Raw genomic sequence first — 15112 nt, forward strand, 5'->3', positions numbered from 1 at the left:
CATCTGCAAAGGGAGGTAATGTACAAAATGAAAGTGGCCCACCATTAGCGAAACAGATAGCTAAAAATGTGTCCCACATTTGCAAATCAGGCCCTTTTTGAACTTGTAAAGACACTGTGAATGGGTATTTTGCAAGGTATGGGAGACTGCATGCATTTATGTTTTCTGCTGGCAATGTTTGTGGTAGTATCAGGGACAACAAAAGTAAATACTGGTCCACCTGGCCAATAAAGCAGGCCCTCAAACTGCAAAAATAAAACACCCATACACTGTTCTGCCAAATTAGCCCATCGTGCACTGCCTGATTGCCCTATAGACAAGTTCAACTCTGATGTAGACAGATCCGGAGGATATAGGAGTAAGATGGAGGAAAGAGGAATTGGGATTTGTATTGTTTTTCCTTGGGTAACAGCTATCCTCCTTACATCCAATTTTCATACACAAAGATGTTTTCAGTAATTTATGGGTAACTTTAATGTTTGGAAACCTGATACAGTGTGAAATCACTAACTTTCATTACAAAAATAAACACAAAGGAGCCCATTAGGATGGCGGGTGGATCGCCCCTGCCGGGCTGGCGGGGCCGATCCGCCCGCCATCCACACAGCAAAGACCCACCGCCACATCATGATGGCTGGAGGGTCCGCGGCGGACAAAAGTGCCTACATATGGTGGCGGTGTCTGAAAGACACCGCCATCCATATTACAATTCTGGCAGTCATATGCCTTTTGGGGGTCCATTAGGGGCCCCCAAGGTGAAGGGGGGGTGGGGAGGTGCACATGGGGTGTCCCTATGGTACCCCCTCATTGGCATGCACTACGTGGCAGGCACCACATGGTGCCAGCCATGTAGTGCATGGCAGCGCTGTGCACAATCCTTTTCCATTGCGGGTGGGTCTGCAGCCAGCAGATCCACCCGCAATGGAAAAGGCACAGGATGCACCCGCCAGTGTGGCGGGCGCATCCTAATGTGCATGGCGGGACCACCGCAGCATCGGCGGGCCGTCCAGTGCTCCGTTACGGTGACGGGCAGACATAGTCCAAGTAAGCCTTCCATTCATATAAATTGGGTAAATTGAGAAACATTCTCTTGGGTAGTAATAACATCATTCATTTATAGTGCTTATAAAGTGCTTATAACGGTATAAGAGGTGTTCAGCCCTACATCTAGCATATGTTTTTACTGCATTGTACAGTTTACCAATCACAATGGGGCTACGAGACATATACAGTACAATAAAAAATTACATTGTAATGGAAGTCTAGAGGCACCCGTTAAATCTGTTAAGCAAAGACCCTATCATCAGTATAGCGAATCTCTCAGGTGAGTGTCTTGGGGTTCACGTATGTAGATATAAATTGTTTAATTTGAACCAGTGGTTGGATGTTGGGTCCACGAAAACTAATTTTTAGGAATTGGCAATTATTTTTCCTCATCACAAATTTAACGAGAGCAAGAGTGGGGAAAACTCAGGAATGTGAAAGACGGAGAAAGAGGGGAACCCGTCACGAAGGGAGAAAGCAGGCGCCTGCAAGAGTGAGACAAAGTGGAGGGAGTGTCTTGTAATAGACTACACAGCCTTGGTAGTCAGTGCTGCCATTCAATTGCACTGGAAGCTGACTTCTGAGAAGAGCTTCTGCAGATATGTACCTGAAAACTTACGGACTGATTTAACTATGCAAACTATGTGTAATATATTGGAAATTATGTCTAAAATTCCATTGTGTCCTATGTCTGTAAGGAAACTTTAAGCTACAAATCACCTACTGTAACATCTTGTAAAAGCTCATTCTTAAAATCATTGGTCTGCATTACCTAATACTGGACATAACAACAACTTTATAATTACTTTTCCTAAAATCATTGTACACTTACCTCCCACGTGAGTGAAAGACGACTTACAGCAACATTACTAAGACCCATGATGAGTGCAAAAAAAGAGTTGAGATTTTTATATTCTTTGCAGCTGAAAAACAAAATATTTTATAAAGGTAAACAGCCATGTTAAGTCAAATCAAAGATATATTTTCAGTATGTTAGCTCTTGAGATTGCAGATATCAAATAAACATTTTAAATGATTTTTCAATATGCTCAGAAACAGCTATTGCACCTTTTTAGAATTTCATATTAAATTAACTATACAGCAAATTCTGATCAGAAGAATAATTTAGCTTTGTACCAGGAGCTGTTCAGATTCATTTATTATTTTTACATACATTTTCATGATAACCATATTAACATTGAGTGTCAATTCTCAAATGTTCCTTATTTGTCTAAATTAACCATCTTTACCAAATACATTTAGGAGGAACTTCTTCAGAGCACAATTATTAACTTGTAGGTCAAATAGGGCATGCTTCTCCTATTTTACTTATTACCTAGGCCAATTGTTATTCAGATCCCTATACGTATTAACTACATTCTCCAATTTGTGATTCTTCTTTTTTTCATGGCCAAAACAGCAGCAAAACCAGTGCTTAATATGTGTTGAAGGTTGCAGGTGGTGGACATGGACTGCAGACTTTGACCGAATGGTTCCAGAATATCATTATCAAAATATTGTCTGACAGAAATACCTTGTTCTAAATGTTGTTTACAAACATATTGCCTCAATTGGAGTTAATAATAAACAATCTTGACCCAATGGACAATATTTTCATAAGTGATTTTTAGGATACAATATGTCTGTTGGTCAATATTTTTGCTAACTATACTGCAACAAACAACCAAAAGGAGAAAGGCAGAAAGGAGGACAAGAAAGATAAGAAAACATTGATAATAAGAGAGGAGAGCTGAAAAAGTACCTGAAAGAGTGAGATAAAGGGTGGTGGAAAAAGACGCATGAATCAAAGCAAGGCAACTTTGGTATTCAGCAACCCTGGCATTCGACAGCACTGGTGACGAGCTCCCTAAGAAATCTGAGGAAGCGCAGGGTATGTATCTATGGGGCAGATGTATCAAAATACCTATTTGCGATTCTCAAATAGCGATTTTTTGAGAATTGCTATTTGAGAATTGCAAAATGGTATGTATCTACAAAATCGCAAGTTTTTAGAGATTTCCTAAAATTCCTTATTTGCGAATAGCAAATTGCGAATTCGCAAATAAGGAATAATTTCCCATTAATTTCTATGGGCCAGGAGGCCCATAGGAATGAATGTGAAGTTAGTCTCAATTAGCGATTAGCAATTTTCTAATCGCAAATTGAGAATAATTTCAAGGGTGCAAGGGTGTCTTAAGGACACCCTGCTGCACCCCTGAAATGTACATGTGTGCGCATATGGCGCACATACATGCCCTAAGGGCAGGTATGAGCGCCACATGGCACCTTTACAAATGCCAAAAAGTGCATTTGTAAAAGAAATCGCAAATTACCACCAACAACAAGTTGGGGGTAATTTGCGAGTTCTTAGTGTAAATTCGCAAAACCTGAATGCTTCATACATAGCATTTAAGGAATCGCAATTTGCGATTCCTTAAATGCTGACGCAAAATTAAGGAATCACAAAATTTGCGATTCCTTAAGTTTGCGATGCGATTTAAATGATACATCGCATTTTCCGATTTTTTTGTCGCAAACGCTGCTATTTTGCGAATCGCAGCGTTTGCGACAAAAAAACATTTGATACATCTGCCCCCATGTCTTCCACATTAGTTGGAATGGTATGAGGTTCACTACTCTTCCTTCAACCTTTCTGTTTTCTCTACCATATTTTATGTAGCCGTACTTCAATGCTTTTGTTTCCTGGGTTTCAATATTACCACCACTACAGCACACATAGAAGGTGCAAATCACCATTATTGATTTTTTTTTGTGCAGGAAGGCATCCCTGCAGCACAGGCACCCTTGCAACATGGCGGCACGGTGCCTGCCATAGCCCCAGGCAGCTTTTTCTGCACTAGCGATAGGGGAAATACAGGGGTGCGCCATATTCTTGTGTATATGGCGCTTCCCTGCTTTTCAAAAATGTTGGGGTGCTGCGCTGCCAAATTTGGCGCAGCTCTTTGCTCCGACATTTACTTGTGAATAAGTATTTTAGGCCATACTGTAATAGTACGCCAGGAATGTGCCACGTCAGGCACCAGTTTCTAGGTTCCTGTATTATGAATCTTTTTTTAAGGCTGCTCAATCTATCCTTCAGAATTGTACACAGCATTCAATCCAGTACAGTGGAAAGTGCAGCCAAATGTGGAAATTACATTTTTATTCTGTGTGTTTTTTCATCTGTGGAGAAAATATTGTTTTGCCTATGGAGAAATCCCTTTCTCTATAACACCAACATCTCTGGGGTGATCCGTACCCTTCCTTGGTTTGAGTAACTTTCCAACCATTTCTAGGGTGGGAAAGGGTCTAACTTCAGCTTGCGAATGCCCACAAATACATAAATGTTTATGGCATTCACAAACATACAAAGCACAACACACCTTGTAAAACCCTCTTCCCACCCATTGCGTGTGATTTATTATTGCACATTTCTCTGCACTTGTAGTGGAGATAACCACAGGAGTAAATACATTTACACATGCCAATAATTTTTTTTTGAAGTCCTGACAGGTTTAAATGAGTTATTTGTGATCGTAATCATATATTTATGGTAGAAAATACTTTGCAAAAGGGCCCCATGAGCACTCAATTCAAAAAGGTCAGGGGAAGTGGAAGTGACATCACACCCTATTTGAACTATACAATCACTCACACACATGCATGCTTACACATTAACACACAATCACACATTCACACACTCTCTCTCACATAAACACACAGTCATGTGCGCGCATGCACACAACACATATTTAAAAGCATGCTTTACTTACTTCAGTTGCCAGGGAGGGTTATATTCTAGCTAATTGTAGTCAATTTTTATTACACTAATAGTGAATAATAAATTATTAACTAACATAACATTTCCTATAACAGATCAAGACAGACGGATACTAATCTGGCTTGGCATGGTTCAGTTGGTCTGGTGTAGTAAATCTCAGGTTCCTAAAATTACAAACATTTTTCATAAAAAATTCTGAAAATCCATGATATCTGCAAACGATAAATTTCCCGTAGCTCAGCAAATCTAAAATGTATAGTCTTCCCAAACTGGTTTGTTGATACCCCTGACAATTTTTTAATTGTGTAATGAACATGCAGCGTTCATACTTACTGAGCCGCAATTTTAATAAACTTCTTTATAAGCTGAACCCGCTTGCTGAGTTGAAGGCAAAGGCAAATCTCTGAGACCACCCAGAACTGAATTTCATTAAATCTTCGCAGAAAAAGGTCCAAATTTCCCGTTGTCTTTTTAAAATTGTGCCGCCCAAATGTGTAGTATATCAGTTCCAGCTGGTAAAATGGAGAACATGCTGAAGTTATTATTCCGGGAGTTACTTGGAATGACTTTTCATACGTAGGATGAAAGCAACCTTGTAGAAATTATAAATTGAATTTGCTCTCTGGAAGCATGCCACTATATTTAAATTGCGGTTGCTTTATAAGATCATAGACACTAGTCAAACAGTCACCTGTGTATTTCCTAAAGACATGGTTGGAACATATGCTTATGACAAATCAGTTTATTGTTGACATTTCATCAATACAGTATTGTTTGGTTACATCAGAGCAGCCAACACGTTCTTCACCTTACCAAAGGGTTTTTTCAAGGTTGCATAAAATAACATCAAATTATAGATTTACGCAATTCGTTTCGTTTCGTTTGTTTATTTATTTCGAAGGTTAAAAACCATCATGAAAATACATCACAATAAAAAAAAAAACATGATCATAAACTTTCTCGACGACATCTCATTAAAAAAAAAAAAGAAAGGAAAGGGGCATCACATTTAAACAGGAGAGTTATTGATACTAAAAGGGCCAGAGTGCAAATGACATACAAAAAGTCCAAATCACATAATAGATAGCTCCGTTGCCTACCAATTTCAACAGCCCATAGTGTTTCTCAGTTTAAAAGCAACTTTAAGAAAGCTTATAATGGCACATAAGGTTCGCATTTCAGTGGCTCTTTGCAGAAACAGTAAGGCAGATTTGGCATGGATGATTTTGGAGTCTTTTAAAATCCCTACTAAAAATCTTTGACGGGGTGTTTTAAAATAAGGACACAATAATACAAAATGAAGGGTGTCCTGCGGAGACCTATTGTCGCAGCCGCAGGCACCCTTCTGCTCAATTGTTAGAGTAAACCCTGATGGGTGAGCTAAATTGTGGTGCAACAAATTGAGCCTAAAACGAGTCAATAAAAACCTCTCGTGCTGACTATGCAATAAAAAGAGGTAAGGTTCCATGCCAACTTGGTTTGAGACTAGTGAATGAGCCACTACCGAGGATTTAATAGAGTCAAACTCCCTCCTCCTGCCCCTAAATTTGTCCAGCAATTGCCCTTGTACCGAGTGACTGGTGTATATGTCCACCAAGGATGGGTCCAGAAATAATCTTTGTTCATCTATTTCCCCCAGGGTATCTTTAATGTATTTCAGCCAGGGGATTTGGAGGGATTTTTCTTTCGTCAAGCAATCCTGGATGATCTGTCTTGACAGTTCCGCGTGAGGATTTAGCCAAATTTTGATCCAGGCCAATATGGGTCTCAGTCTAATCAAGTCCGCTATATATGTTATTCCCAGCTCATTGTGTGTTACTGCAGCGGAAGTGCTCAGCGGGAGTTTTAACAGTTTTTTTAAAAATTTCTCTTCCTCGCTTTGAATTAGTTGAGCATCTCTGAAACCCCAGACTTCAGATCCGTAAATAGTCTTTGAGATGCTGACTGATCTATACAGGGTCAGCACCTGCTCTGGGGACCACCTTCCCATTCGACGAGCAAAGTTTAATATGGCTCCATTAGCTGAGACAAGTCTCCTCGCCCTTTCCTCTACCAGCGGGGCGAACTTTAGCTTCTCGTCGAATAAGAGACCCAGATATGGGAATGTTTTAACGCTGTCCAGGACATGATCCCCCAGTTTAAATACAAATTTCTTCTGGGGTTTCTTCCCCACTATCATAATGAAGGATTTTGTCATATTTACAGATAGGTCCAATTTTCTCATAAAATCTGCAAAACCCTTAATTAGGCGCTGCAAGCCGACCGCCGTCCGGGCCAAGAGGACGGCGTCGTCGGCGTACAAAAGTACTGGCAGATGACGTGAGCCCACCTTTGGACAATCGGTTCCTAGTGCTAAAAGATCACTCTCCAGGCCGTTTATATAGAGGGAAAACAAAAAAGGTGCCAGGATACACCCCTGCCTGACCCCGCCCGAGCACAGGAAGGGATCGGTACTCACCCCCCCCGCACTGTAGCGGACCTTGGCAGTGGTGTTCCAGTGGAGTTCCCTCAAGATGTTGATGAGGTCCGGATCAATCCCCAGATTAAACATGATCGACCATAGTTTGACTCTGTTAACATTATCAAATGCAGCTGCTAAGTCCATGAACCCCATATACATGGTACCTTCAGACGCTTTGGTGTACTTAGCAGTAAGCAGGTACAGGTTGAGGCACTGGTCGGTGGTTGATCTCCCAGCTCTGAACCCATACTGGGTGTCCACCAGGATATTATGTGTGTCAGTCCAATCCTGTAGACGATTGAGAAGTGCCCTCCCCAGTACCTTAGCAGAGACGTCGATGAGCGAGATTGGTCTATAACACTGCGGGCTGTCCCTACAGCCTTTCTTGTAAATCGGGACAATCACCGCAGTGGACCATGATCTCGGCAGGCCCGTTTTGATGGCAGCATTCAATACTCTCATTACCACCGGGGCCCAAAGATCCGTATTGCTAAGAAAAAGATCCGGCGGGGTTCCATCTGGGCCCGGGGCTTTATTTCGTGTTAGCCCTAAAATTGCCTTAAGAGTTTCATCCAGAGATAATTCGAGTTTTTCTGCCCTTGGCCCCCTCCAGATTCCGTCACCAATGTCTACATCCTGCTGGTTATACAGGGATTTGAAATGGGCGATCCATTGTTCCGGCAAAATGTTTGAGCTGATGACTGGGGAGGTTGAGTCGTGGAAACATGGTTTATTTATAATTTTCCAGAACTGGGTGTAGTCCTTGTTTTCACCGGCCTCCCTTAAGTCTGCCCAAATTTCCTTTTGGAGATTGCTTTTTCTAATCTTAACCTGGGTTTTGTAGTTTAGTCTACAGCGAGTAATTTCATTTTTGTCCCTTGGTGTCATTTTCAGGCTCTGTTTTAAGTCTCTTAACGCTTTAGAACAATTAGTATCAAACCATCTGGGCATGGATTGCAGGTTTACGGGCTTCTTGGTTGTCAGGAGTTTCTCTATAATTTTAGTTAAGAGTTCAAATGCCTCTACTACTCCTCTGCCCTCTATTGTAACATCTAGACAGGCCTCTATGTGGTCTTTCCCTTCACTGGCTAATTTAACATAAAAATCTTGGGGGTTAATCACTGACCACCTCAGGCGTCTCCCTTGATCTGTTGGTTTGATTTCCACTTGTTGGATCACCCCTGATGCATTTTTGATGAGATCTTTCCCTTTAATTTCTACTATAATAGGGTTGTGGTCACTAAAGGGACTCCACTCTGTCCTGGTATTTATGATCCTTTCCCTAGCCCAGGCAGATATCATGACGTAATCTATTATAGAGCCCCCTCCTTTACCCTTAAAGGTTGGTATTGGGCATTCACCAGCCTTATAAGCGGCTAGATCCATAACCATAGTAAGGGCAAAGTTTTCTAGTAACTTCATCAATAATGTACCCTCTTTAGTATGTGAGAAGTGGGGGCCCTTTTCTAAAGGGCAACCTGACCAGTCGGGAGTTAGGGGGGATAATTTGGGGCATAAGTGGCAATTAAAATCCCCCATCAACAAAACAGTTGGTTCACTCCCCGTCATCCTTTGATCTAGTTCCTCAGTTAGACCGCTTTCCAGTTGCTCTAAGATTGGGTAGTTTCCCTCCACTGGTCCGGAATTATAAAAATTCACGAACAGTAGACACTCCCCCTGATGAGTAAGTCTAACTGCTTGTATATTATCTGAGGAGCAGTCGTTATATGACCAAGAACCCTTCAGGTCTAAGTCTACATATAGAGCCAGGCCTCCCTTTGCTCTTCCCGAGTTAGTACCCTGTGCCGGTTTAAAGAAACATTTATAGCCTTCCAGTTGGCATGGGCCCGAGTCTCTAGCCCATGTTTCCTGGAGCGCTATAACATGAAAACATTTGGTAAATTCTAGCCATTCCTTGTTTTTTAATTTGGCTTCCAGCCCTGCGACATTCCACGATAGGATAGTCAGGCCCTCCCACTTTCCTTTGCCTATTGCCACATGGGTATCAGTAGCTCTCTCCACCCCATCTGATGGTAATTTTAGTTTGGCTGTTTTTTCCTTTTCCCTCTGAGGCTGGGGTGAGTCTAGTCCCCTAGTTAATATACTCTCCTCGCTCCCCCCTATGGTCCCTACTTGTGGGCCGAGATAGCTACTAATGGCCGGGCTTCCAATAAAGTTCTTAGGGGTGGGTGGAGTGACATTGAGTCAATCTATGTCCTCTAGAGATTGAAATGGGGCATATCTATTCCTCCATTGGGGGTAATCACGGTGGGAGTAGGGCTGTTCGAGGTGGCTTACTAGTCTAGGTCTGCGTGGGCGCTGTGGTCTAACCAGCGACCATCCACCCTCGTCCTCCACACGATTGTTATTTCGTGTCCTTGGGTAGAAATATCCAAGTGGGAGAGCACGAATTGTGCTGGTTTGATTCCTGTTGGAGTTCTTCAGGATGTACTCTACCAGACTGGTGTCCGTGAAGTTTGCGACTATACAGTCTCCTCTAATATCTTTCTCTCTCCCCCCCACCCAATTTACCCTTCTTACACTTAGAATCTCTCCTCTTTTCCCACTATTCAAGGGTCTATGGATGTTCAACCATTTAGAGATTTTTGAGAGCAATTGTGGGTGTGTTTCTCTCTCGTTAGGCCTATTTTCAGGTACCCCTGCGAAGATTATTACGAAGGGGGTCGCCTCAGGGGGTAGATCTAAGTGAGGTGCCTGAGGATTAATGTTGTTAAGAGGATCTAGGTCTGTATCACAGCTATTGTAATTCCCATCTCTCTGTGGGCGCTCATCTTGTCTCCATTGCATTAGTGGTTGTGTGGGAGGTTTCTCCCTCTGAATGTTATTCGCACCCTGTTGTTGTCTCCCTTTAGAGTTATCATTTGTACCCCCTTTGGGGTTTTGGGCAGAGTTGGGGACCTCATGGATCTGAGCTATAGCCTGTTGATCATGGCTAACACAGTTGTTATTCTGAGCCCTCTGTGCGATTGCCTTATTATTTGTAATTTCCTCCGTTGATTGTGAGTGATCCGCAGAGGTTTTTGCAAGTGCGTTTTCTAATGCCTTGGTTTGTTTGGAAAACTCACACATTATTTTGTCTACCTTGCTTATAATGGGTTTTAGTTGTACCGCAATAAAGGATTCTAACTGTGTTTTAATATCCATTACTACTTGCTCAATCCACCCTGGGGGAGTAATGTCCACTCGTGGGTTTTTTTCTAATGAGTTATACTCTTGAGGGCTTATTGGGGAATTAATTCTTGTTGGTGCTTTCCTCTGCCTCTGCTGGCCCTTATTCCTCCCTCCTCGCTTCCTTCCTTTCCGGGGGGGCGTGTCTATAAGTTCCGGGGATTGTGGCCCTGTGGTTTGGGCACAAGGGACCTCCACTGTGTCGTAGTTTGTTTGAGACATGCTGCCCTGGGTGTTTAAGCTATCAATCAATAATGTGTCTCTGGGGGGTGTTTGAGTGATGGCAATGAGATTAGGTGAGGAGGATAAGCTCCGTTCCATTCGTTCAATTTCCCCTGTGACTTTTTTTAGCATTAGGTCGATAGCTGTGGGTTTATTCCCCTTTACGTGGGCTGCCTCCTTTATTTCCCCCTTTGTTGGCTTAGGGGTAGTTCTCTTGGGAGGCTTAATCCCGGTCGAGCGTGTATTGGGGTGAGTTGGCATCATTCCCCTATGATCTCCTTCCTTATCGTCACAACTTTGTATGGCGTTGGTTTCTACCAATCCTCCAGCAAGCAGTCGTAGGGATTTAAAGAGTAAATATCACGGGCTCCGCTGACCTGTGCAAATTCCTATGTGTGGTATCAGGTATGTGCGGACCAAAGGGAGTGGCCCGTCCCGTCCCTCGTCGTCCCCGGACGGCCTTAGACGGCCCGCCCTCTGCCCGGGCTCCGCCCGGCGCCGTCCGCGCGCGTCCGCGATGCGGAGGAAGTGCCCTGTCTTTGTAGCGCCTCCGGGCGCGCTGCAAGAGGAAGTGGGCGGAAGTTGACGCTCAGCCCTCTGGGAGCTGTAGTCTCGAGCCGCCGCGATGTGGAAGGGCAGCGAGACCACAGCGTCAGGGCCCCAGGAGCGAGGTGGCGTCCCGCTGGTGAGTTCGCCTTGGCTGGTATGGCTGTGTGCTGGCGAGATTGGTCCCCGCTCCGCCAAGGAAATGCCCTGTCTTTGTAGCGCCTCCGGGCGCGCTGCAAGAGGAAGTGGGCGGAAGTTGACGCTCAGCCCTCTGGGAGCTGTAGTCTCGAGCCGCCGCGATGTGGAAGGGCAGCGAGACCACAGCGTCAGGGCCCCAGGAGCGAGGTGGCGTCCCGCTGGTGAGTTCGCCTTGGCTGGTATGGCTGTGTGCTGGCGAGATTGGTCCCCGCTCCGCCAAGGAAATGCCCTGTCTTTGTAGCGCCTCCGGGCGCGCTGCAAGAGGAAGTGGGCGGAAGTTGACGCTCAGCCCTCTGGGAGCTGTAGTCTCGAGCCGCCGCGATGTGGAAGGGCAGCGAGACCACAGCGTCAGGGCCCCAGGAGCGAGGTGGCGTCCCGCTGGTGAGTTCGCCTTGGCTGGTATGGCTGTGTGCTGGCGAGATTGGTCCCCGCTCCGCCAAGGAAATGCCCTGTCTTTGTAGCGCCTCCGGGCGCGCTGCAAGAGGAAGTGGGCGGAAGTTGACGCTCAGCCCTCTGGGAGCTGTAGTCTCGAGCCGCCGCGATGTGGAAGGGCAGCGAGACCACAGCGTCAGGGCCCCAGGAGCGAGGTGGCGTCCCGCTGGTGAGTTCGCCTTGGCTGGTATGGCTGTGTGCTGGCGAGATTGGTCCCCGCTCCGCCAAGGAAATGCCCTGTCTTTGTAGCGCCTCCGGGCGCGCTGCAAGAGGAAGTGGGCGGAAGTTGACGCTCAGCCCTCTGGGAGCTGTAGTCTCGAGCCGCCGCGATGTGGAAGGGCAGCGAGACCACAGCGTCAGGGCCCCAGGAGCGAGGTGGCGTCCCGCTGGTGAGTTCGCCTTGGCTGGTATGGCTGTGTGCTGGCGAGATTGGTCCCCGCTCCGCCAAGGAAATGCCCTGTCTTTGTAGCGCCTCCGGGCGCGCTGCAAGAGGAAGTGGGCGGAAGTTGACGCTCAGCCCTCTGGGAGCTGTAGTCTCGAGCCGCCGCGATGTGGAAGGGCAGCGAGACCACAGCGTCAGGGCCCCAGGAGCGAGGTGGCGTCCCGCTGGTGAGTTCGCCTTGGCTGGTATGGCTGTGTGCTGGCGAGATTGGTCCCAATTCACAAAATACATAGCACACAAATTACACCAAGTCCATGTGTGGTAAACAATACAAACTCCAGAGAAAGGATTCCTGTTGAGGTTGTAAAGATTATACCAATGTAAAACAAATTGGTTTAAAACAAAAAGTAGAAAAATCAAAGGAAAAACAATAGAAATATAAGCTGAGCAGCGTCCCTACGGAATCCCAGTGTACTGCAGACATTTTACATGTGTAAGGAAGGTGACTGCATACGGATGAAGCAGGTGAATAATTGTGCTGCTCTCACTGGTACTAATCATTCTATCCCCAGTCTTGATTCACAGGCTACTCACTCTGCTATGTCTCACCACATTGGACCACTTTGAAGTGCACAAATGTAGTGAACTTGGGAACAAAGAAAGAGAAGCTTGTAGCCAAATGCTAATCAGTTCTCTATCTTGAAAATATTCAAAAACACACATGGGACTTAAATAGTCTCAAAAGCGCTCTCACTGATAGGTCACTTTGCTATAAAGGCATATGAAGATACTGATGTGCCTTATGCTATTACAATACAAAGAAACCCTGAATTCTTCTAAACAGTGCTTTGCAGCCCACAACCAATTCATTTGGAGCATTTGTTGATCCTGAAATCAGTTTATGTCTCCTAACAGAAGAATAAGATGCCTTCTCTTCTGAGCCTGTTCGAAGGAGGCTATTTACTAGACTTAGGCCAGAAAGCTCTTCAATATACCCCCTTGGAACAGGGAGGTACTGTACGAAATTGCAAGTATTATTTGAGAAGGGTGAGTACCCACCTCAGACAATAATCCCAAACCTTATCGGGGTGAGCCAGTAAAGTCAATAAATTAACCTGAGTTCAACCCCCTACCAACTATGGCACAGAGCAGGCCGGCTTAACTTAGAGGCAAGGTGTAAAATATTTATGTGGAATTCAAACAGTAATAAAGTCAAAACACAACACAATAAAAATTCCAAACCCATTTAGAAAATATAGGAAATTTTAATGAATAAATGACACAAAAATAACAAAAATGTAATAGCAGGAACAGAAGTTATGATTTTTTAAAGATTAGCTGTCAAAATTGTGCCAAAAAATGTTGAGAAGCAACCGCGGCCATCTGGTTGCGCTTGACCAGTACTAGGGTGAAAGTTAAGGCTGACCACAATGGAGCAGAGGTTGGAGACAGAAACCATTTTTACTGGCTGAAGGTATTACCTTTGTACTTAAAAATGTTTTTGGAAGTTGAAAGTCTTCAACATGTTCCGGCAGCAGGCTGTAGTTGAAGATAGATCGCTGATGACAAATCCCGGCATTGAATTCTCAGTGAAGTCTCAGTTTATGCAGCAAATTTTTTGAGCGGGAAAGGTGCTGAGTTCACACCCCAGAAGCCCTCAATGTTTACCTGATAACTTTGGTGACTTCACACGGGGGAGCTCTTGATGATCATCCTTTTTTGGAGCTTGGATTTCCTCATTGGGGTAAGGAGGAGGTGAAGTTGGTTCGACTTTGTCTGATTCCAGCACCAAAGTCTCAGTCCAAGGGGCTTGCTGCTGTGTGGAAGAATATAGCAGTAGCTATGGGGACGTTTGGCCCAGAGGTGATGCTTCTTTGTTGGACTAGTTTAGCAGGCTGGTCCCGGAACCCCACCAGTTCACAGAGCAGAGAGTTGCCAAAATGTTTCTAAGTCCCAGGTTGAGCGCTGGGCAGGAGGAGTACACTTTAACAACAGCTAACGGTCCAGGACCTTGGGGCAGCACTAGGGGGTCAGGACTCACTCCAAAAGAGGCCAGCATCAGGGTTCAAGGCAGTTCCAGTTGGAACTGGTCAGCTGAGAATGCAGGAAAAAACCTCTTGAAACTTTTTGTGTCACTGTAGCTCAATCCTAAAGTCAGCCTTATGCGCCTTGGAGTCACTTATGGATTCCTGAGTACAAGGAAAGCAGATCTAGTGTTCTCAGGGCTTCAGACAGCAAGTCAGTCTGCTTCTCAATCTTCTTAAGATCCAGCAGAGTTTTCCACATTGTACTGGGGATGCCAAATTTAGATCCAGTGCCAGCCTGGGAGTGTGGAAACTCCTGGCCACATCCTAAATAATGGGTTAATAGTTTTACTTTTCCAGCACATCGTGTGTGTTTTACTGTAACCAATGCCCCCTTCCCCTTAATGTAATATGGCAGAACCTTTCTTCCTCTCGTCAGATCTATCTGTATTCACTCAGAGGTGTGGCTATAAAAAATTGCAACTCCTCTGCTAAGGTCACTCAAAACCAGTTCTTGGGCAACTTCCCATCCTACTGGTATTGGTGCCACCTGACTATGAGGACAACAGAGGGGTTAGGCCAAGGTTTGAGCTACTTCTGCCTGTGACAGAGTATGCATCCTTTCAAGGTAATCAAGCAAGTCAGGGTCCTGGGCAAAGCCACCAGGCCATCCTATCAAGGGAAGAACATCTCCTCACACCCAAGACATATTGTCCCAGACCTGGGAGCAATTTTCACCTCACTACAGAGGGATTATCTGCTGCCAGGTGATAGTTGACATATTACAGTAAGGCATTCAGAGACTTTAGGTAGGAAAAAGCAAACTTTTCTTA

General features: G+C 44.7%; 1 protein-coding gene across 2 annotated transcripts in view; it reads right to left on the bottom strand.

The window, feature by feature from the left end:
* Positions 1-15112, bottom strand: part of RAPGEF4 (Rap guanine nucleotide exchange factor 4) — a 980403-nt gene that overhangs the window by 84573 nt on the left and 880718 nt on the right. For both annotated transcript variants that reach the window (XM_078681558.1, XM_078681557.1), the window contains 2 exons: positions 5159-5337; positions 1877-1967 (listed from right to left, as the gene is read on the bottom strand). In XM_078681558.1, the coding sequence (XP_078537684.1) occupies positions 1877-1967; positions 5159-5337 (270 nt within the window). The remainder of the gene's footprint in view (positions 1-1876; positions 1968-5158; positions 5338-15112) is intronic.

The sequence above is a fragment of the Lissotriton helveticus genome, chromosome 3_1, assembly GCF_964261635.1.
Source record: "Lissotriton helveticus chromosome 3_1, aLisHel1.1, whole genome shotgun sequence".
Taxonomy (NCBI): Eukaryota; Metazoa; Chordata; class Amphibia; order Caudata; family Salamandridae; genus Lissotriton; species Lissotriton helveticus.